This window comes from Oncorhynchus mykiss, chromosome 20 (assembly GCF_013265735.2).
Source record: "Oncorhynchus mykiss isolate Arlee chromosome 20, USDA_OmykA_1.1, whole genome shotgun sequence".
Taxonomy (NCBI): domain Eukaryota; kingdom Metazoa; phylum Chordata; class Actinopteri; order Salmoniformes; family Salmonidae; genus Oncorhynchus; species Oncorhynchus mykiss.
This window is the reverse complement of record NC_048584.1, coordinates 34,630,877-34,654,978: the sequence shown is the minus strand read 5'-3', so window position 1 is coordinate 34,654,978 and position 24,102 is coordinate 34,630,877. Positions and strand designations below refer to the sequence as shown.

The following is a 24,102-nucleotide window of genomic DNA, read 5'->3' as shown; positions in this document are numbered from 1 at the left end:
TAGACTAGCATGGAGTATCATGAGGAGAAAACGGTCCCAAGTAGCCTAGGCAGTTGAACCCAGACAGGTTCAAATAGTATTAAAAAAAAAACGAGGAGGGGCAAGGATTTTTTTTGTTTTTATGCTGGCTCATTTTCAAAGGTGCCAATGAGCTCTGGAATGTGTGCTTTGTTTTAACTTAGTGGTTGATTTTTGGTTGTGTGTGTGTGTGTACAGTCACCCTCGGGAAATCTTACATGGTCTGCTATTCAAGGCTTTCAGGTAAAGTAGAGTGCGACATGCTGCATGATGAAGGGAGGTGCATAAGCGCTATAAAAACCATGACCATTTTGACATCTCGACAGCTACATCTACTTGCATGCTTGATACATTTTAGGAGTTCTAGATGTATAAATAAGTCCTGTGGTTTGACATGTAGGACATTAATATAATGCTGTTCGTGCATATACTGAAACACATGGCAAACATAGCTGGTTTACATTAACCTTTGGCTTGAATGGATGAGAGATCAAGTTGGGTCAGTGCAAAGTGAGGGTCACACATTAACAAACCTGACAAGAGCCCCTCTCAGTTCTATGCAGTTCAGTTGTTGAGCTCTAGTGACGACAGACATAAAACATAAAATACTAATAACGAGGCTGATTTGCTTATACACAAGGCTGATTATTACTTTTAAATAATTTAGCAATATTTAAACATGACTTATGGTGTATTGCGTTTATTATTTTCAAGATGAGCCAGCCTGTTTAAGTATAGTAAAAATGTTTTACAAGTCATTGTCTATTCTAATGATGTAAGCTATATTAAACCGCTGATATCACACACGGGGCGATGCAGGTGGTCTACAAAGGAAGTGAATCCGCTTGGAGGATGTTTTGTCTTAAACCCCAGGGATGTTTCTCCATCATGGTCATCTTCCTATTGCTCCACTAGCTTCATTCTTCATTTCCCTTAACACTGAAGCTCTACATATTTCACCTCTGGGTGAAACAGTTAGTCTCTCTCTTTGACTGACAGTTTTTTAAAACTTTGAGACAACGGTTTTACAAATATTCCAAAGGTCATATAACCTTTTTAGGTATATTCTGTGTGCATTTTTAAGCATCAGTTTCTGTTACAATGCATTGTATTTGTATTCTACTCATACTCAAGTCCCAGCACACACAAGGAGCGGAATTACAGGAAGTGAAGTGATGTAACAGAATGTGAAGGAAATGCAGCACGTTTTAGGCAGATGACCACAGAGGAAGGCCGCTTTCAGAAAAACTGGAGTTGGTTCATGGGTTCCAGTTGAATCGCTAAGTCATTAGATGTGTGGCCGTCTGATTGTCTGTCAGTTGTTTCATGTCTGGAGGAAGCTCATCAGGGGGAAGGAGGTGACTCACACAATGACCTAGCCTATTTTATGCCGGAATTGTGATCCAAAGCCCAATCTGCTCATGCTCCTTTGTGGATGCTAAAAGGCTATATAAACACAATAGGCTACCAGTAGTAGTTGTGTATAATGTAGAGGTTTTTTTATTGTTTATGAAATAGGAGTTTGTTCTTAGGACACATTTTAAGATAATTAAAGACAATTTATTTTCAAAGACGCACATAACTGCTCCACGGGCGCTCAGTGTGGCAGCCCCCTGCACCTGGGGCGGCAGGGTAGCCTAGTGGTTAGAGCGTTGGACTAGTAACCGGAAGGTTGCAAGTTCAAACCCCCGAGTTGACAAGGTACAAATCTGTCGTTCTGCCCCTGAACAGGCAGCTAACCCACTGTTCATAGGCCGTCATTGAAAATAAGAATTTGTTCTTAACTGACTTGCCTACTTAAATAAAGGAAAAATAAAAAACCTCTCCAACCTGTATGCGTGTCTTTCGGAGGGGTTGGGACAAAGCGTAAGTCGAATTTCTGTTGGACCCAGCTGACGAAAGAGACCTTAAACTTGTTAAGATTATTCTTGGTCTCTCAATAATCATTCATTTATTTGACTCATGAGATTTAATTTTTTTTAATTTAATGTCTAGTTACTGCAAACCTGTGATTTTGATCAGCTGTTGTAGCTGTCCTACCTTCTCATAAAGTAAACCCAACCGTCACCTTTTTTGAGGACTGTTTTTGTGACTCGTTTGACTGCGCAGAATCTGCCACGCAGCTGTTTTAGATTGGAACCCAATTTTAGAAAAACCACAAACTCGATGTGTTTCATTTTCTGAATTTTTGTTAACAACAACTAAAATTTTGACAGCCACGGAATAACTTAAAATGTCATAAAAGGAGAGTGTAAAGACGAATTACATTTCCAAAGGAACATAATTTGAAAGAAATCCCCCCCCCCCTCCCCCACACCAACACACACCATATTTTCCAATATAGATTGATACATATATATAGGATCTTAATTTGACCCGTTTCTCACAGCAAAAAAACAATCCTACAGCAATAGGAAATTACAAACTTTAGAAGCCCTTTTGAACCTTGAGTACACTACAAGTTAGCATTTTCTGCTTTTCGGGAGATTTCCTGCAACAACAGGGTGATACAACTAAGATCCTACATCTGTAAAGACAATACATAAGTTCAGATTAATAACTTTACACAGACAGACTTTGTTTAGGGTTGAGGTTTATGCTAAATATTGTGGCGTGACTAATGAGTTTAAAGTTATTTTGAGTGTCAATTTTTGCCAGCTGTATATGCCACAGTTAGCCTACTTCAAATAATACGAGATGTCTCCTGATTGATATTCAACCAATTGCAATGCTCCTTTTGAGATGTAGCCTAAGTCTCCGTCACAAATCTCTTGAGAATCAATGCTTCACTTGATTCAAATCAGAGTTCCCTGATGAAAGACACAGTTTTCACTGATAATCCTCATGTCTTCATTATTAATCCACCCCAAGTATCACACCCCATGAAGTGAACAATGTACTTTAATGCTCCGTTCACTCACCCTTTGAACGATTTGACCAAAATGTTATTATATGGTATTAGTGATAAAAAGGCTCCTGCTATGTAGAGAGGAGGACCAACATGCTTTAAAGTAAACTTCCAAAAGGTGTAATTCAAGGTAAAGCCTGTTTTCTGGCACTCATCCATAAATCAGCAGATTGGAGCAGCACTCCAAACATCCCCTGTAGCTTAGAACCCCACTCTGTAGTCTTAAGACGGAGCACAATGTCAGCGAAGACTGCCTGTATGTTCTCATTCAGTGCTCTCGGGCAATGAGGATGGACAGCCTGGACAGCAGCCCAAGGAAGTCAAACCAGGCGCAGAAAATGGCATTTTATTGAATCTTTGATGTATTACTCGACGCAACTGCAAGCTATGAGCTGTGTCAGCCAATGTCATCCACCCCTAGAGGCTGTGGAGAAGGGCTATTTGTCCACCCCTAGAGGCTGCGGAGAAGGGCTATTTGTCCACCCCTAGAGGCTGTGGATAAGGGCTGTTGCTTACACAGAGATGTGGACTGGAGTCCAGGGTGACCAACGTGTCCTCATAGTGAAATATAAATGTCTACCTGGTCTGAGTAGAGGATCACCTTTTAGATTACGCTTAATATATGTACCCTGTTCTACCCCTTGTCGGACCCCCAAAATGTGCATCGTTATAAACCTAAGACATTAAATCCATTGCTCAAATGACACAATGGAAAGCAGTAAACAAAATGAGTGGATTTATTTTTTTCCGTGTGGTTAGCCTGTTCATATTTTCAATCATTACAAGTCAATAAGCATGGCCCCAGATTACAAAAACCACATGTAATCATCATTCATCATGACTCCTGTTATAACATTATTTTACTGCTAAGAGGTTTTATGGTTCACTCTGGCAGGCAGATGTTCATTTTCAATTCAAACCTCAAATCCCTTTCACATATCGTGTTGTATTTCACATATGTTTTATTTAAATTCAACATTTGTCAAGATACCAAGTTAGTAGATTGTTCAAGTGGAGAAATACTAGACTGGGTGAGATTTGGGGTCAGATAGGGGTCAAGCCTTTTGGAGGGTATTTGATTATACAGGTGATGACAGCAGCTCTGTTTGTATGAAATGTGGTTATCCCTATATAGGCTAAAGGAAGACTTGTTTACAAATTCAAGGTGTTTTTCTGCCCTCTCCTTGTGAAAAGAGAACACTGCAACACACTGGTTGTGACAACTAATGGTCAGCCAAACACACAATACATATACAAAATGTACATTGCTGAATAACTACTCTTTTAGCTATATTAAGGGCTCTAAAAAAAACACTGCAAACAACTCCCCCTTCTGGGAAAATACATACCACCTTAGACCCTGTCATGTCTCCTCCCAAATCTGTAAACTGAAGCAGCTCCTGTCTGCAGCGGAGTGCCAGCAGGACCTGTTCCTGGGTCAGCCTGCAATGTTTGTCTCCCGGGACGCCCAGCCCCCAACCCACAGCCTGGTGGAGCTTATCGAGCTGTTTGGGGGCACAGTCTTCAAAACGGTCCGGCTTGCAGGCCTCTGCATGGGGGAGTACAAAGGCAAGAGACCAGATGGGAGCAGGATTCTCTCTGAGCAGTGGGTGCTGGGTAAGATGTCAGCCCAGTGTTAATTAATATGTAGCCCTTAACACTGCATCACGTATACAGGTTGAAAATGGCATATTTGGTCACTGATAAGCGCTTAAATGGGAACACATTGGCTGAACACTAACATACTATACATTATGTGAGAGCGGGCTCTGGGTCTCTGCTTTACGGCGGGATTTAACTGACAGACATTCTAAGCAGGTGTAGCACCCGCAACAAGTTGCCCCCGTCCTTCCCGCAAATTGGGTTACCTTTGCATATTGTGCTGTTGTCAAGGTGAGGGCTGTAAATCAAAAGCAGGATGTGATGTCATACAAGCAAACCACACACCTGTGAGTAAAAATTGGAATTTCCCATTTCTGTTTGAAAACTCATGTAGACTACAAGTAGAATGCACATAAAATTAAGAGTGTAGTGTTAGGATTTGGCCTTGTCAGATGAACTGTTGTGTCCTCACACTTGTTCTGATAATTTTCCCATTATCTCAAAATTGTTCCCTTTTCAATTGCTACCATGGTTATGCATACTGTATGCGTCTCATATTTTTTTCTGTTAGAAACATTTAAATGTACCCCTCCCTGTCCATATAGGGTAATTCCCCTGAGTAGAAAGAGTTAAGAAAAAGTTACATTCATAGTTTATCCTTGTGATTCATGCTGCTGTAATAGATAGATCTATACAGTATACAGTGGTGTAAAGTACTTAGGTAAACATACTTGAAAGTACTACTTATTAAGTATTTTTTGGGGTATCTGTACTTTACTATTTTTATTTTGGACAACTTTTACTTCACTACATTCCTAAAGAAAATAATGTACTTTTTGCTCCATACATTCTTCCTACCACCCAAAAGTACTCGTTACATTTGATACTTAAGTATATTTAAAACCAAATACTTTGACTTTTATTCAAATAGTATTTTACTTTTACTCAAGTATGACAATTTGGTACTTTTTCCACCACTGACAGTATATTTGATACGATTTGTATTTGACGTTTAGCGTTTAGCTTTGGTTTAGAATATTTACGGGAAATGTGGAGTTTTTACTCTCCGTCTCATTATGCTTTTTAAACAACCACATTACTTTACTTCCTTTTTCCTTTAGATTGTATCACACATCTAAAGCAACTTCCATATTTCTTGGTATGGAAATCCCAGTAATATGAGTTTGCTGTGCATCAAAGATGGTTAATTAAACAACAAACTGATACAGGGACCAGACTAGTGCTTTCATCCATTTGACATTCACTCAGTCATTTACCTTCAAGATATACTGCAGATCACATATCAGACACACACTACTACAAAAATAGCTTGCAAACTCAGAGCATTTTAAGCAGACCTTGCTTTACTGCAGCGAGCACCTGGCACTGCTGTTTAATACCTCAGACTGACACCAGCAAGTTAGCAACTGTCCACTCTTAGCAACCACCACTTCAGAACTCTTCTTTAAACCAATCAGCTTGCTAGATGTTGGTAAGTGGCTTACGAGTTCCGCCCCATTACACCATGGAGTCCATGGTAGAGGCAGTTTTTGAATCGAAGTTAACTTAACTGTGGGCCAAGGAGAACTTAGATTCTGAGCATCTAGTTGTGATTTACCAATGTAGTTTAAACCGATATTCTGTAAGACAGCGTTTAGTCTTTTGGGTCATGGGCCCGTTGAGCAGTGTTTAGCGAAAGCTTGTAGCTAGCCGCGGCGTAAGCTACCGTTAGCCGTTTAGCTAGGTAAAGTTAGGTGGCTATCGGAGATTCGAGGTCGTTTGCTAGTTGTTACGTTGAACTTTTGCGATATGCATAACATTGACATGTGGTATTACTATAACGTTATGCTTTTTTTCTACATTTGCAACTTCTCACTGCGATAATTTGGGGTGGCTGTCAAGCTTCCGCTAACCGCGTTAGCTATCTCTTGCTTTGACAGTTTACAAATAACGGTCAACAGAGAAGAAGTGAAAGTGCTGCCTGGTATTAAGATACCAGATATCTTGTAACGTTAGTTATCGCTACTTGAACAAGCTATTACGCAGTACAGAATGCTGCTCTCCCTTGTTGTGCACACGTACTCGTTGCGGTACTGGTTTCCTGCAGCGGTTATGATAGGCACAGCTCCGGCTTATATACTGTCATGGGGTGCTTGTCGCTTGATTTCGGCATTCCTACCATCAAGAATATTCCGCAGGATGGACGACCACCTCTATAACATCTACCAGAGCCTCGTCCTCTTTTTCTTTGAAAACTATACCGGGGTGGAGGTGAGTAGGCATACAGTTCACTTAGTTTAAGGATACACTGACTTACAGCTTGTGAAGTATCTTGTATGGTGACATGTTATTATTACATGATGTCACCAGAGAAAGTATTAGGTCTAATGGTGTGTGGTTGTCATTAGTGCCAGGCTACTTGGCCAGTACTAGAGATCAAAATAATGGCTAATTTAAAGCTGAGAAATGAATGTGGTCTGTATGCATATATTAGGCCTATACGAGTCTGGGACATTGCATAAGGCATCCAGTTTTACCTGTGGTATGCTGTTTTTTTTAATCAGTTTTTTAAATATTTTTATTTAATTTAACTGGGCAAGTAAGTTAAGAACAAATTCTTATTTACAATGACGGCCTACTCCGGCCTAACCAGGACGACGCTGGGCCAATTGTGCACCACCCTATGGGACTCCCAATCACATCCGGTTGTGATACAGCCTGGAATCGGACCAGATGTAGTGATGCCTCTAGCACTGAGATGCAGTGCCTTAGACCACTGCGCCACTCGGTTTATCAGTGTTTGTCTGATCAGTCAAATAGGTAACTTCACTGCCACCCTTTTGTCGTTCATCTTGGAGTTTTCTATTTAAGCCTAGTCTGGTGGTGATTTATTGTGGGTGTTCTTAAATATGTCTCTCAAAATGATATAATTGCACATATGCCTACAGTAGGAATACCAGTAGACCCATTGAAGACCTGGAGTCCTGTACTGTTACAAACATGTTATCTTATGAAGCACAGCAATGCCTCAGGTGTTTGAACAGGTGATAAAGTTTTTTGACTCTCTTGATTCATTATTAACAGCTTGTATAAGGCTATTAAGATGATGAGAACAGTTTATGAACAAAAAAACAGAGACATGGCTGGTGTGCCATTGGATTTCTCAGCGCCAAGTGGATTTTCCACGACAAAATCCTGGGTGAAAGTCTAATTACAAAGGTTGGCACAAATTATATCAGTTTGGCAACCACCCAAATTTCTTCCATTTTGTTTCTGATGTTTCTCATTATGCCATTAAGGTGTCTTTTAGGCCTAAAATAGTGCTCATTCTTCCTCCTTTAGATTGTTATTTATGGAGACATACCAAAGAATAAAGAGAATGTGGTCTACCTTTCCAACCATCAATGCACAGGTGAGCTTTTCTTATTCAACAAGATGTTTTACTAACTCATCTCTCTTCATTTTGAGATAAAAGTGGCATATGATGTGGTGAAATTGGAGGATTTCATCAGAACGCTGCGGTTTGCACTGCAGTTGGACTAAAACCCTTATTTTCCATTGTCTTGTCATACAGCGGACTGGATCATTGCTGACATGTTAGCCATTAGGCAGAAAGCACTTGGCCATGTGAGATATGTCCTGAAAGATGGTCTGAAGTGGCTCCCATTGTATGGATGGTATTTCTCTCAGGTAATATATTTATGTAAAATATGTAGGCCTTTGTGTCTTTTTTCTATACGTACTGAATTTATTACTTCTTATGAATACTTTAGTTATGTACCTTTTTAATGTTTTTTTTTTCTTCATCTGAGTGGCAGCCCCCAGGTACTGTGTGTGTGTGAAATAATGAATGAAAAATAAATTAACTGAATATGAAATTAGATTCATCGAACAGCCCCTGTGATATGCAACTTTTCAGGGAGGTTAGAAACCAATATACACAGGCAGTTAGAAAAGCCAAGGCCAGCTTTTTCAAGCAGAAATGTGCTTCCTGCAACACAAACTCAAAAAAGTTCTGGGACACTGTAAAGTCCATGGAGAATAAGAACACCTCCTCCCAGCTGCCCATTGTACGGAGGATAGGAAACTCTGTCACCACCGATAAATCCACTATAATTGAGAATTTCAATAAACTTTTTTCTACGGCTGGCCATGCTTTCCACCTGGCTACCCCTACCCCGGTCAACAGCACTGCACCCCCCCCACAGCAACTCGCCCATGCCTTCCCCATTTCTCCTTCTCCCAAATCCAGTCAGCTGATGTTCTGAAAGAGCTGTAAAATCTGGACCCCTACAAATCAGCCGGGCTATACAATCTGGACCCTTTCTTTCTAAAAATTATCTGCCAAAATTGTTGCAACCCCTATTACTAGCCTGTTCAACCTCTCTTTCGTGTCGTCTGAGATTTCCAAAGATTGGAAAGCAGCTGCGGTCATCCCCCTCTTCGAAGGGGGGGACACTCTTGACCCAAACTGCTACAGACCTATATCTATCCTACCCTGCCTTTCTAAGGTCTTCGAAAGCTAAGTCAACAAACAGATTACTGACCATTTTGAATCCCACCGCACCTTCTCCGCTATCCAATCTGGTTTCAGAGCTGGTCATGGGTGCACCTCAGCCACGCTCAAGGTCCTAAACGATATCTTAACCACCATCGATAAGAAACAATACTGTGCAGCCGTATTCATTGACCTGGCCAAGGCTTTCCACTCTGTCAATCACCACATCCTCATCGGCAGACTCGATAGCCTTGGTTTCTTAAATGATTGCCTTGCCTGGTTCACCAACTACTTCTCTGATAGAGTTCAGTGTGTCAAATCGGAGGGCCTGTTGTCCGGGCCTCTGGCAGTTTCCATGGGGGTGCCACAAGGTTCAATTCTTGGGCCGACTCTCTTCTCTGTAGGCATCAATGATGTCGCTCTTGCTGCTGGTGAGTCTCTGATCCACCTCTACGCAGACGACACCATTCTGTATACTTCTGGCCATTCTTTGGACACTGTGTTAACAACCCTCCAGACAAGCATCAATGCCATACACTCTCCTTCTGTGGCCTCCAACTGCTCTTAAATGCAAGTAAAACCAAATGCATGCTCAACCGATCGCTGCCTGCACCTGCCCGCCCGTCCAGCATCACTACTCTGGACGGTTCTGACTTAGAATATGTGGACAACTACAAATACCTAGCTGTCTGGTTAGACTGTAAATTCTCCTTCCAGACTCACATCAAACATCTCCAATCCAAAGTTAAATCTAGAATGACTTCCTATTTCGCAACAAAGCGTCCTTCACTCATGCTGCCAAACATACCCTCGTAAAACTGACCATCCTACCGATCCTCAACTTCGGCGATGTCATTTACAAAATAGCTTCCAATACCCTACTCAATAAATTGGATGCAGTCTATCACAGTGCCATGCATTTTGTCACCAAAGCCCCATACACTACCCACCACTGCGACCTGTACACTCTCGTTGGCTGGCCCTCGCTTCATACTTGTCGCCAAACCCACTGGCTCCAGGTCATCTACAAGACCCTGCTAGGTAAAGGCCCCCCTTATCTCAGCTCGCTGGTCACCCTAGCAGCACCCATCTGTAGTACGCGCTCCAGCAGGTATATCTCTCTGGTCACCCCCGAAGCCAATTCCTCCTTTGGCTGCCTCTCCTTCCAGTTCTCTGCTGCCAATGACTGGAATGAACAAACATCTCTGAAACTGGAAACACTTATCTCCCTCACTAGCTTTAAGCACCAGCTGTCAGAGCAGCTCACAGATTACTGCACCTGTACATAGCCCATCTATACTTTAGCCCAAACAACTACCTCTTCCCCTACTGTATTTATTTATTTATTTATTTAGCTCAATTGCACCCCATTATTTCTACTTTGCACATTCTTCCACTGCAAATCTACAATTCCATTTTTTTACTTGCTATATTGTATTTACTTTGCCACCATGGCCTTTTTTTCCTTTATCTCCCTTATCTCACCTCATTTGCTCACATTGTATATAGACTTATTTTTCTACTGTATTATTGACTATGTTTGTTTTACTCCATGTGTGTTGTTGTATGTGTCGAACTGCTTTGCTTTATCTTGGCCAGGTCGTAATTGTAAATTAGAACTTGTTCTCAACTTGCCTACCTGGTTAAATAAAGGTGAAATAAATAAAATAAAATTCATTTAAATATTATACCTGTAACGACCCCCCTCCCCCACCCCCCAAACAACAAATTATTACACTTTGGTCACACAAAATCTGAAAGATTTTTGCAATGTCAAAGATATGTTATGTATGTTGTGCTTATTGGTATGATTCATTTAAGCCTGTTTTGTGTCTTCTTTTCTTTTTTAGCATGGCGGTGTCTACGTGAAGCGAAGTGCAAAGTTTGACGAGAAGGCAATGAAAAAGAAGCTCTCTTCACAGACAGTGTTGGGAACACCAGTAAGTATTTATGGAGCACACTGACAACTGTCTGTGAATGTTATTTCCTTCCAAAAAACATTAAAAAAAAAAAATATATATAATAATTATTATATTTGCATGTTTTTTTGCATTGCAGCCTATAACTTTTTACATGGCTGCCAACAAAACGAATGTTTAATACTGTCACTTCATTGAAATGGATTCTATTGATGGGCTGTCAGTTCATGCTCTTACATTATCCAAATTGTCCTTTTTTTTAAAGAGCATTGGTATTCTAAAAGATACAAAATACATGAAACCAACTGAAATATTTATAATGGCCTTTTTGGTCACTGACATGTCCCTTCTAAATGTTTCTGTGTCTAGTCTATATCAGGAAGGACAGCTGTTGCCAAATAACTTTTTCCCAGGACACTTAGATCCACAGCTTGTTGTTTGGTCTCTGGGCTAGCGTTTTGGCATGCTTTTATGACTTGTCTAGTCTACATGACACCCAAGTTGCAGAGTTTTCAGATGTGTAGCCATGGGTATGTAGAGTATAGACAGAGATGTATGGAATGGGTACCAGTCAGTACCTTGATGTCTAGTAAACTTGCTGTAAAACTGTACTCGTATACTAATCTTAAGAGCAATGATGTGCTGATCTGCCCTGTAAGATTTCCTGTCCTAACTCCATCACTGTTTGTTTTGTTTTCTGTGCAGATGTATCTTGTCATCTTCCCAGAAGGAACCCGATACAATCCTGAACTCAAGAAGATGATCAGCGACAGTCAGGCTTTTTCCGCTAAAGAAGGTACTCTTTCAAATGTAGTATTATTGATTCAGAGCGAGTGTAGTCTTGCATGACTAATAGCAAAGCTTTGGGGATGAAGAATGAATGTATGTATGTATGTTAATACAATTCGCAGCATGAAAGCAAAATCCATTTACTATAACAGTAGATACATTGTACCCACAACTAACTTTTTGCCATCTATGTAAAAATGTCAAGACCCAAATATTTGTTGACTGCATCAGTGGAAGCTTAGACAAAATGAAAAGCCGCCTGGCTGTTTTATATTTTTTTCTCATCGTCAGTGGATTGCTGGTACAGCTCCAAGAGCTTGGCAGCTCCAACCAGTGATCTGCTTTAATGAAATATCCCAGAGGCTGTAGCTTAAAAATTGGGCAAAAGATTAACTTGTGATTACAAAAATATTTTACTGCTGGCTGATAAGTGATTTATAATGTTGCTAGACCTAATTCGCAAGGGCACATTTTAATGGTTTAAAAGCTGGTGCATATGACATTTTGTTTAATAATTAGAATATATTAGTTTGGTAGCAGACATTTTGTTTAATAAAGTAGCATGTATTAGTTTGGTAGCAGACATTTTGTTTAATAAAGTAGCATGTATTAGTTTGGTGGCAGACACTTTGTTTAATAAAGTAGGATTTATTAGTTTGGCAGCAGACTTATAGTTTACTATAAGATACTTATTTTTTTTAATATTTAAAGTGGAATATTAATAAAAATGAATAATTCCTTGCCTTAACTTATAACATTTGTCCATCAGATTTCAGATTTCCCAATGAATTGCTTTGGCCCTCACAGCTATATTACCATGTTATGGAGCGTAACATATACACAGTGTGGTACTTGATAAACTGCAGTCCTTTGCGTGCGTAGCTACAGATTTAACTTGAAAAATCTGTCACTGAAATCAAAATGTGAAATATCACCTGCCCCTCTAAGTCCTAGTAAACCGCTCTAGGGATTTGGGCTTGGCACATGACTATATGATCTGCTCGCCGTAAGGTGGGGGGTATAGTAGAGAAAAGAGAATCAAATTTTATTGGTCATATACATGTTTAGCAGATGTTATTGCGGGTGTAGTGAAATGCTTGTGTTTCTAGCACCAACAGTGCAGTAATATCTAACAATTCACAACAATGTACACAACCTTAAAAGTAAAAGAATGGAATTAAGAAATATATAAATATTAGGATGAACAATGTCGGTGTGGCATAGACTAAAATACAGTAGAAAAGAATACAGTGTATATATGAGATGAGTAAAGCAAAAATATGTAAACATTATTAAAGTGGCCAGTGATTTCAAGTCTATGTATATAGGGCAGCAGCCTCTAAGGTGCAGGGTTACGTAACCGAGTGGAAGCCGCCTAGTGATGGTGCCACGTATATTCTACCAACAACAGGATGGGACAACACATTTGTTATGCAGTAGTAGTTGGTCCCAAAGAAAAACCTGTGGACTTTGGACAGGGTACAATCAAGATTAAATCAGGGGAGAATAACAGGCCTGTTAAATGACCTATTAATTGTGTGTATATATGGTTTTAGATAATTGCTGGTCTCAAATGCAGCCAACAATCTTTCTGATCAGCGATTACAACAACCGGGTGACATTTGGAAGACGTCATTATGAGATAGTTTGACCGTTGAATTTGCCCACTGTTGTCTACCATTCAGTTATGTGAACAAGTCAAGGTTATGTGACCTGATCATTTGAATGGAGGTCTTTATTCCCCAGACACTATACTTTTTCTTGGCATTCATTGAAAGATCCAAGTGAAATGCTGGTACTAGAAACAGTGTCTTGTTTAGCACTGCTATTGGAAACTTGCTATAATTAACATTGCATGTCACTTGGCACAACCAAGAGATTTAACAGCGGCAGGTAGCCTGCCTAGTGGTTAAGAGCATTGCAACCAAACTCCAGTAACTGAAAGGTCCCTGGTTTGAATCCCGAGCTGACTAGGTGAAAAATCTGTCTGTGCCCTTGAGCAAGGCACTGAACCCTAATTGCTCCTGTAAGTGTCTTTGGATAAGATGTAAATGTAAAAAAATGAACAAATGCTCTCCTATTAATTTCCTTCAGGACTGGCTGTCTTGGACCACGTTCTGACCCCAAGAATGAAAGCCTCGCACGTTGCCATAGAAACCATGCGGGACCACCTTGATGCTGTGTATGATGTCACCGTGGTGTATGAGGGAACACTGGGCACAAGCAGTAAAAGACATCCTGCCCCATCAATGCCAGGTATGAGGTTGTTCCAGATAATTCAGTTCTTTCAGGTATTAAGGGGGGATTTTGATGCATGCAATAATCCTCTTTATTCCCACACGCAACTGGAGTTACTCAGTTCATTATCAGTATAACATTGTTCTCCTAATTGAAACAGAAAATAAGTTGGCTTCCTGTAAACAGTGCGTGTTATGTTGTGGTGTTTTTGATTCCTCTGTGTTCCCAAAGTGTTTTTGAAATGCTTTGGTGTGAAAACATCCTGTTGCTTTCAGGAATAAACAGTGATGTACTGGTAGTAAACAGCATGGGAAGAATAGAAAAGCATGTTTGTCTAAGTACACCTCCTGTTAATTTCCCAGTATTTCACATGTTATTGAGATGACTGTATTGAGGGAAGAAATTATTGGACCGTGTTTGAACTGAAACCAGGAATGTTTTCCGCACTGAAACGGTTAACCTTTTTGCAACCAAACTCAATGGGTATCAAATAATTTGGAAATCAAATATTGTCACCCATAATCTTTCACCCTTATTGATAAAACACACAAGCATTTGCTCTGATTGGCTGGTGTCCAGGCTATTCCTGGTTTCAAGCTAGGTTGAAATGAAAGGTTAAAACAATGTTATAATTCCATGCGGAAGCATTTGAAAATAAACAAATTCATTGGACCAGTCTTAGAGCAAAAATGACTGGAGGTGAATGTTTGCACTACAGAAAGTTTGCCATCGAAGTGGAAAATAAACACAGTCTAAGTGAATTTCAGCTAACTACTCAGCAAACAGATAGCATACCTGTTTTACTGTCTCTTCGTTTAAATGTTTTTCAAATTATCTACAGCCAATGCTGGTCACGTTTTCAATATATCCGCAACAGCGCTGATCCAATGAATGCGTTTCTTTTCGAATGCTCCTCATTGATCAGTCCCTTGTTTTAACCTGCATATTTTCGACCTAGGTATCATGTGAACCCATGTTGATATTAACTGAAATAAAATGTAATATCCATTGAATGACTGATGCAGTGGTTATGGGGGTTTGGTTGAAATTATTCCATGGGAATGTTTCGATGCACGGCCCCAGATTCAGCTGTTTGCTTACTTTTAACGTCAATGTTTCCATGGGAGCTTTCAGCTAAGCTGTCTGACCAGAGTTATTGTTTTGTTATGTACAACATGCGCAGGGATTCCACTTTTCTCTTATCTTGGCTCTTAACCTTCATGTGGCAGGATTTAAAATGCTGCCAGTCCTCAAGACTAATACCCCTCTTGCATTGATGGAATTATCATGACATCAGAACATGTCAGTGATGTTTGATATAGTGGTTTTAAAATGTCACCTGCGGTTAGGACCTCTACTATTTATCAGATGACGCCATGACTTTTGAACAAAATGGCTTGAGGAATTGAAGACCATCCGAGCATTCATTCTTGTCAAATAAATTCTCGAGAAATTTGACATATGAATCAGAGCTGGTGTGTAATGCGTTTGTCTATCATGAGGTAATAGCTCTACGCTTTAGAATCACTGTGCCATCTTGGCCTTCTTTACAAGGCAGGAGTTAGTGTAAATCAACCATGTATTGGATGTTTTCCAATGGGTCACAGGAAAGGCTGACTTCGGTCATAAGTGCTCTCCCTCTGGGGAGGCTCAAGTGACGTGACATGCGGTCTTTGGGCTTTCTTATATCTCAGGAGGCTTTTGTCAAACTATCCAGCTGTTTCTCCATTTCTACAAATTGCCCTCACGAGTATAGTGTGAGGGATTATGATTTTAATCACTGCTTTACCCTTGTAGATCTGGCTGATTGGATGAGTCATATGAAAATGCCAAATGGGTACTACGATTAAGAATAGGCCTATAGGCTAATCTGAGGGCCTGTAAGAAAAACAGAGCAGGCAGAGCTGCTTGATGAAACTATAGTTTTTAAAGCTGGTTATTCAAATCCTGCTCAGATTGTACAGTGTTTTGTAAACACACCTCTGTGGAAGCTGTAGTCACTTAATTCCTGTTTTTGGAGTTAAGAGGACGGAAGTTCAGATCCCATAAGATACTGTATCTGGACCTACGTAGTGCCTCATTCACAAACACAATTTGATTGCTACGTGGTCTTTGGCTGCTATGGTCTTCCTGATGTTGTTTTGTCTCTCATTCATGTTTTCTCTCTCATTCATGTTTTCTCTGTTTGACAGAATTCCTGTGTAAGGAATGTCCCAAAGTTCACATCCACTTTGAACGTGTGGACGTGAAGGAAATTCCTCCGGAGTCTGTGTTTTTCCGCAGGTGGCTGCACGAGCGATTTGAGATCAAGGACCAGTGAGTGCCCTCTTACCACCCTCTTTCTAACCCTGTCTGACATTACGACACAGACCGCTGCACCAATTCCACATTTAGGCCAAGGTTGAGTTCATGTTAAGAAAATATATCTGAAATTAATCTGAAATGCCGGCAGCACTTCAACTACTCAAATGGTGGACTGCAATATCAGGTTTAAGGATGCTGGAGCTAGTCTGCTTTGATAACTCATTTAATAATGTGTTGATGCCCCCACTGCACATGAAGTGTGCACTGACTAGGGTTGCATAATTCCAGTAAAATGCCGGGTTTTACAGAAATCCTGGTTGGAGGATTCCGGATTTCGTGGTTATTCTCACTTAATTACGGGAATCTTTCAACCAGAATTACTGGAAAACCTGGCAATTTTGGGTAAGGTTACTGGAATTTTGCAACCCTACAACTTACTAACAATCACAGTTATAAATTGTCATGATTGGCTGATTAGACATGAGCTGGGGATATGCTTTAACTCTAAAGGGATCCTTCTCTTTTTCGCCACAGGATGTTGACTACTTTCTATGAGTCTGAGGATCCAGACAAAAAAGGCAGATTCCCGGGAGAAGGTCAAAGGTCCCATCTGAGCATTACGAAGACGTTGCCATCGCTGCTGTTTTTGGGCGGGCTAACACTGCCAATGCTGTTGACGGAGTCTGGCAGGAAACTCTATGTCCGAACCTGGGTGTATGGGACTCTGTTGGGATGGCTCTGGGTGAATGTTAGTCCATAGGATGCTCATTCATGGTGGTCATCAATGCCGTCTGCTATGGCTATGGAAAGACCTTGCCCTTTCACTCACCCATCAGGCAGAGCAATGTATGTTTTTCGAAACAAAGCACTTGTTGCTGTTAAGGTTTGGTTCTTCTAGAATTCTGTCCAAATGGATGGCTCATTGCCTACCTAACAGCTGTAAGAAGAGAGATAAGGAGATGGATAGAGAAGCGGTTTTGTTTCTTGTGCTGCTGCTTCATTGCTCTATGGTTGTGTGCATCAACTTGCAACCAGATAAGGTGAGAAAAATAGAAATGGGGATATTGTATGTATTTCTTTCCTTGAATTTCCCCCTTTTATCTCAGCCATAAAGTATGAATAGACAGATTTTATTCCCTATACCGTTTAGCCTATTACATAATTAAATTCTGTGCTTTTGCATATCCAGTGTCCAGCATCCCTTTTCAACATGAGTTTACCAGAGTTAGGGTTCAGTGCTCTGTTTGAGATGATATGCTGTGTTCATGTGGTCTTGGAATTATTAACAACTCGGGACTGAGAAACTCTCAGAATGTTCATAACTCTGCGTTGACAATGTCCAAAAAGTTATTTATGAGCATTCAAGTAGGAAATAGGAGAGGGGAGATAACGTGCATCGTCCTCTGATCTTTCCAGTAAGATACTTTAGAGTTTCTTATTCCGAGGAGCATGTGAACCCAGCATTAGAGAGCAGATTTAATTTTCAGTACTAATTACAAAAGTACTCATTGCAAAAAAGAGTGATTAGTGTTTATTCAATTGTCCAATTAATACATTATTGAGGTTGATGGAGTGTTTAGGTCTAAGTGATGGTTACTTAGCCATGTGTTTAAAGTTCTCTTTTTTATTGCCCAGTTACAACGTGTCTGCTGTATATGTGCTTTGTTTGAGTTTTTGCAAAAGTTCCACAAATTGTTGCCAAACTCTATACAAGTGCAGGGGTATCAAACAAGTGTTTTAGTTGGAGGAATGTATCTGTAATCAGGTCAGCTGTACCTGAGGAACCAATATTGTATTTTTTAATTGACCTAAAGAGCTTGTTACAGAGTCATTTTTGTATATGCTGCCTTTGCCATGTTACAGATTACACAAAAGGTAGAGAGCTATATATTGAGAAAGCCAATTGTAGTGTATCACAATATAGAATTCATATTCCTTTGTTTACAAAGTCAACTGTATAATATGCGTAAACTATTCTAAAAACAGTAATATACTGTATGTCCATAATTTTTCATAATGAAAACAACTTTTTCAACTGTTGTCACTTTACATGTTGGTATTCTTATTTTATTGAATAATTAAAGTGGTCTTCCAATATGGATTAAATTAGCCCATGGTAATTACACCTGCCATACCAAGGTCTCATTTACATATCCTTCCTTTAATAACAGTGGAATGGCAATAGTTTAAAAACGTTCATTCATTCAATTTATTTTGTTTAATTCTGTCAACTTGATTAAAAAAAACTGATTGTAAATAATCAATTGTGCCAATTGAACCCAGAAATGTGTGCCTTCTACCAGAGGAGTTAGTCCTCAGCTTCCACCCAGAGGACTGCACTGGGACTCCATCTACTGGACAGCACTGGAACTGTTTTGCACAGCATAGTTTATTGGTGTAATTGTCTTCAGTTATGAGCTTTTGGTGTCAGTAGTATGTGGTCGAATATTGTTTTTAAAGGACTTGATTTTGAGAAACAAAAGTAATCTGTTTTAGTTTTTATTTCCTTTTGTAAATAAAGTACCTCTTGGTGTTTCATCAAGTAAGAGTTTATTGTCCATGTTGTCTTTTTCATACTCTGGCTCAAAGCTACAAGTCTTTTTATTCTGTTATTACAGTAATGTGTAATGCTTTTGTATGTCACTGGTCAAAAAATACATTGTGGCTACCAAACACACCCATATACAGTGCAAAATGTTTACCCAATGTCGTGGTATAAAATGTTCATAATCACAGATGTTGCTATTCCACTCTGTTCCAAAGGCATTTTATTATTCACTTTGGAGTTTGTTTCAAGTATACTTTTAAATTCAGTTTTCTTTGAAGTTGTTTTATCATACACAACTACAAAAGTATGTGGATGCCCCTTCAAATGAGTGGATTTGGCTATTTCAGACACACCATTGCTGACGGGTGTATAAAATCAAGCACACAGCCAATCTCCATAGACATACATTGGAAGTAGAATTGGCCCGTACTGAAGAGCTCAGTGACTTTCAACGTGGCACCGTCATAGGACACCACCTTTACACCAAGTCAGTTTGTCAAATTTCAGCTCTGCTTGAGCTGCTCTGGTCAACTGTAAGCGCTGTTATTGTGAAGTGGAAATGTCTACGAGCAACAACGGCTCAGCCGCGAGGTGGTAGGCAACGCAAGCTCACAGAACGGGACCGCCGAGTGCTGTAGTGTGTAAAATAATCTTCTGTCCTCTTTTCCAACACTCACTACTGAGTTCCAAACTACCTCTGGAAGCAACATCAGCACAATAACTTTTCGTCGGGAGCTTCCATGGCCAAGCAGCCTATCACCATGCGCAATGCCAAGCGTCGGCTGGAGTGGTGTAAAGTTTGCCGCCACTGGACTCCGGAGTAGTGGAAACACGTTCTCTGGTGTGATGAATCACGCTTCACCATCTGGCAGTCCGAAGGACTAATCTGGGTTTGGTGGATGCCAGGAGAACGCTAACTACCCAATTTCATAGTGAGAACTATAACGTTTGGTGAGGGAGGAATAATGGTCTGGGGCTATTTTCATGGTTCAGGCTAGGCCCCTTAGTTCCAGTGAAGGGAAATCTGAACGCTACATCATACAATGACATTCTAGATGATTCTGGGCTTCCAACTTTGTGGGAACAGTTTGGGGAAGGCCCTCGTGCACAAAGTGAGGTCCATACAGAAATGGTTTGTCGAGATCGGTGTGGAAGAACACAGATCCCTGACCTCAACACCATCGAACACCTTTGGGATGAATTGGAATGCTGACTGAGAGCCAGGCCTTATCGCCCAACATCAGTGCCCGATCTCACTAACGCTTGTGGCTGAATGGAAGCAAATCCCCGCAGTGGAAAGCCTTCCCAGAAGAGTGGAGGCTGTTATAGCAGCAAAAGGGGGTCCAAATCCATATTAATGTCCATGATTTGAAATGAGATGTTTGACGAGCAGGTGTCCACATACTTCTGGTGGTGTCGTGTATGTACATGGACAGACTGTTTTGTTGACATCCTGTACTTTACTTGAACAGTTGTGCATGCCTTTCCTGAAATGCAGCAGCACTTAAGAGATACAAAACATCTTATGAATATAGAATGAACATTTTACTTTGTTGATTGAAGATACACATTTTATTTTGTATTTGTTAATTTCCTAAATATTCCTCTCAAATTATCTAATGCACTGCTAAGAAAGTTCAGAAGATTGTGCTGCTCTTATGCATATCCTTTAATAGTTGTTAATGCAGTGCAGAAAAAGTGCCTTAGTCATTAATGTACTTTGACCTACTCACCTTGCCCTATTCCACATTTGAACCTGATCTGACACCATAAACTTGTTCAATGATTATATTATGCTTGTGTTCATTTGTGTTTTTGAGACTTATGTAATAACGGAATGACAATCAAAAGCGTTTGGTATTTTCTTTGTTGGTTTCTTTTTGTTAATTAATGTATTTTTTATATATATTTTTAGTGGGTTATTGAAGACAGGTTGAAAGGGAAGTGATGCAGTTGTGAGCGCGTGCGCACTTTCACATAACACTTCCTAGTGCCACTGGGCGAGTTCGTTTTGCATGGACCGGTACCCGGGTGTGTGAAGATTTAACCTAAGCACCAATGGAATGGTCGCAGATGTACTATCTCCACTCATCCTGGACACCGGGGCATGCAAAACGAACAAACCCATTGGGACAACAGGCGTACATTTTTACTCATTTATTTTACGTTTAAATTAGCAAATACCAGGTAAATGAATTCATTATATTCCTATCTGAGTTAAATGCATATATTTCAAGTGGTCAGTGTTTGTCAAGTGTCCGTTTCCGTTCGCTACATAATTGTATCTAGCTAGACTATCTTGTAACATTTAGCTATGTAGTCTAAGATGAATTGGTCTTTACCCATACTCCTGCTCCACAGCACTGCAATGGCAATTGACTGGCTTGGATTTGGGTACGCTGCAGCCATAGTCCTTGGGGGATTCATGGGATACAAGAAAAAAGGTAGGAGTTTCTAGTCAAGCAGTTCAAAATGCACAAAGCAACATTCATTTGTCATTATCACAGTTTCATTCAAGTTTCAAGTTTTGAATGTCACTTGCATAAGTACAGTGAAATACCTTTCTTGCAAACTCAAAACCCAACAATGCAATAATCAATAACAGTGTAATACTAGAAAAAACACCAGAAAGAAGAAGAAATATGAAGAACACAATAACTAAGTAATTATACTGTGTACATGGTCAGTTCCAATACCATATTAACAATGTGCAGGGATACTGGAGTGGTGGGAGGTAGATATGTATAGGGTTAAGGTGACTAGGCAACAGGATACAAGATAAACAGTGACAGCAGCAGCTTGTATGTGAGTGTGTATAGAGTCAGTATAAATGTATGTGCGTGCATATAATGTGAGTGAGCAGATGATGGAGTGTGTGTGTGTGTGCAGGGCCCTGTGCAAAACTAAAAGGTAAATAAAGATACTCCGTGTAGCTACTTTGTTAACTATTTATCAGTCTTATTGCTTGGAGATAGAAGCTGTTCAAGAGCCTGTTGGGGTCAGACTTGATGCACCGGTACCGCTTGCCGTACGGAAGCAGACAAAATAGTCTATGGCTTGAGGGGTTTGAGTCTTTAACGATTTTCAGGGCCTTCCTTCCACACTGCCTGATATAGATGTCCAGGATGGCAGGGAGCTCTGCCCCAGTGATGTGGTGGGCTGTCCGCACCATCCTCTGTAGCGCCATGCGATCGAGGGCGGTGCTATTGTCATACTAGGCAGGGATGCAGCCAGTCAAAATGCTCTCAATGGTACCGCTGTAGAACTTTTTGAGGATTTGACTAACTTTTTCAACCTCCTGAGGGGGAAGAGACACTGTCGCGCCTTCTTCACGACTGCACACGTGTTTTTGAACCCCGTTCCTGTAGTATATCATGATCAGCTCCTTGGTCTTACTGACTTTGACCCTGTTAACAAACAAGCTGATGGCAAGTAACAGATATTTTTTGTTTGTTTTACTACAGGTAGTGTCATGTCACTGATAGCTGGGCTATTGTTTGGCAGCATAGCCGCCTATGGGGCCTTTGTGATTTCAAATGACCCAACCAAGACTTTCTACTCCCTCGGTTAGTATGCCTGCTATGCTGGAATGTATACGTGTTGGGATGTGTGTATTTTAGGTCTTGACATGTATGAAATTCTATATCAAGACACCTTTTTTTTCTTCTCTCAGTTGCCTCAGGAGCGCTGACAATAGTAATGGGAATGAGATTCAAGAAATCTGGTAAAATAATGCCAGGTGGTATCATGGCAGGACTAAGGTGAGAATCATCAAAAGTCCATTATAACCATTATTGCATGGTTTTGAAATATATGGAGGTTAGGTGAATGTGTTCATGAAACTCTTTGCTGATTTTCATTGTATTTTGATGTCTGTTACAATTGACCTTGTATTGGAATGTTTCTAATTAAATAATTCATGTGCACAATCAATATGAAGTTATCATATCTGTTTTCTTTACTCAGTGTGCTGATGGTCCTACGACTTCTCTTCATGAGTGTGATTGTAATGTGATTTGAACAATACAACAACCAACTGAAGCAAGATGGAAAATGTCATCACAAGGGATGAATTTGCATTTACACATTGTTTGTGCTTGCCTATATGCATTATTGTAATCATCCTTAATGTTTGTACGTTCTTTAAAGAACTTGATCCTGCAACCTATGATCATATTGCTGCTTTTATGTAATTCCTCAAGTATGCAGCACTGGGGCAGTGAGTGCACATACACAATGACTAAATGCTATGTGAATGTTGAGTAAAAAGGGTGTTACAGTGCCTTGCAAAAGTATTCATCCCCCTTGGCGCTTTCCCCATTTTGTTGCATTACAACCTTTAATTTAAATAGATTTCTATTTGGATTTCATGTAATGGACATACATAAAATAGTCCAAATTGTATGAAGTGAAATTTTAAAAGGTACTTGTTTAAAAAAAAATACAAACGGAAAAGTGGTGCGTGCATAAGTATTCACCCCTTTGCTATGCAGCCCCTAAATAAGATCTGGTGCAACCAATTACCTTCAGAAGTCACATAATTTGTTAAATAAAGTCCACCTGTGTGCAATCTAAGTGTCACATGATCTCAGTATATATAAACATGTTCTGAAAGGCCCCAGTCTGGAACACCACTAAGCAAGGGGCACCATGAAGACCAATGAGCTCTACAAACAGGTCAGGGGCAAAGTTGTGGAGAAGTACAGATCAGGGTTGAGTTATAAAAGAATATCAGAAAGAATATGACAAACCTGCCAAGAGAGGGCCGCCCACCAAAACTCACAGACCAGGCAAGGAGGGCATTAATCAGAGAGGCAATAAAGAGACCAAAGATAACCCTGAAGGAGCTGCAAAGCTCCACAGTGGAGATTGGAGTATCTGTCCATAGGACCACTTTAAGCGGTACACTCCACATAGCTGGGCTTTACCGAAGAATGGACAGAAAAAAGCCATTGCTTAAAGAAGGGAAAAAAAGCAAACACGTTTGGTGTTTGCCAAAAGGCATCTGGGAGACTCCCCAAACATATGGAAGAAGGTACTCTGGTCAGATGAGACTAAAATTGAGCTTTTTGGCCATCAAGGAAAACGCTGTCTCCCATCACCCCGAGAACACCATCCTCACAGTGAAGCATGGTGGTGGCAGCATCGTGCTCTGGGGATGTTTTTCATCAGCAGGGACTGTGAAACTGGTCAGAATTGAAGGAATGATGGATGGCTCTAAATACAGGGAAATTCTTGAGGGAAACCTGTTTGTCTTCCAGAGACTAGACTGGGATGG

At 40.3% G+C, this 24,102-nt stretch overlaps 2 protein-coding genes and 1 pseudogene across 2 annotated transcripts; all 3 read left to right on the top strand.

Annotated features, from left to right (window-relative positions):
* Positions 1 to 5,705, top strand: part of LOC110499538 — a 34,148-nt pseudogene extending 28,443 nt beyond the window's left edge.
* Positions 5,706 to 6,014: 309 nt separating this feature from the next.
* LOC110499389 (1-acyl-sn-glycerol-3-phosphate acyltransferase epsilon) lies at positions 6,015 to 18,824 on the top strand. The gene is made up of 8 exons (XM_021576505.2): positions 6,015 to 6,799; positions 7,871 to 7,940; positions 8,103 to 8,218; positions 10,877 to 10,966; positions 11,651 to 11,741; positions 13,829 to 13,990; positions 16,165 to 16,288; positions 16,811 to 18,824. The coding sequence occupies exons 1-8, from the start codon at positions 6,581 to 6,583 to the stop codon at positions 17,034 to 17,036; spliced, it is 1,098 nt and encodes a 365-aa protein (XP_021432180.2). The 5' UTR covers positions 6,015 to 6,580; the 3' UTR covers positions 17,037 to 18,824.
* Positions 18,825 to 20,846: 2,022 nt separating this feature from the next.
* Positions 20,847 to 23,057, top strand: LOC110499388 (transmembrane protein 14A). The gene is made up of 5 exons (XM_021576504.2): positions 20,847 to 21,011; positions 21,186 to 21,268; positions 22,289 to 22,390; positions 22,498 to 22,585; positions 22,791 to 23,057. Exons 1-5 carry the CDS (start codon positions 20,932 to 20,934, stop codon positions 22,837 to 22,839), a joined length of 402 nt encoding a protein of 133 aa, XP_021432179.2. The 5' UTR covers positions 20,847 to 20,931; the 3' UTR covers positions 22,840 to 23,057.
* Positions 23,058 to 24,102: the final 1,045 nt, after the last annotated feature.

Excerpts from the sequence above, each read along its gene's own strand:
- LOC110499388 (XM_021576504.2), top strand. The coding sequence starts at position 20,932 with ATGCAAAACGAACAAACCCATTGGGACAACAGGCGTACATTTTTACTC. Across the intron at positions 22,391-22,497 it reads CAAGACTTTCTACTCCCTCG|TTGCCTCAGGAGCGCTGACA; the intron begins GTTAGTATGCCT and ends TTCTTCTCTCAG. Across the intron at positions 22,586-22,790 it reads GGTATCATGGCAGGACTAAG|TGTGCTGATGGTCCTACGAC; the intron begins GTGAGAATCATC and ends TTCTTTACTCAG.
- LOC110499389 (XM_021576505.2), top strand. The coding sequence starts at position 6,581 with ATGCTGCTCTCCCTTGTTGTGCACACGTACTCGTTGCGGTACTGGTTT. Across the intron at positions 11,742-13,828 it reads GGCTTTTTCCGCTAAAGAAG|GACTGGCTGTCTTGGACCAC; the intron begins GTACTCTTTCAA and ends AATTTCCTTCAG. Across the intron at positions 16,289-16,810 it reads CGATTTGAGATCAAGGACCA|GATGTTGACTACTTTCTATG; the intron begins GTGAGTGCCCTC and ends TTTTCGCCACAG.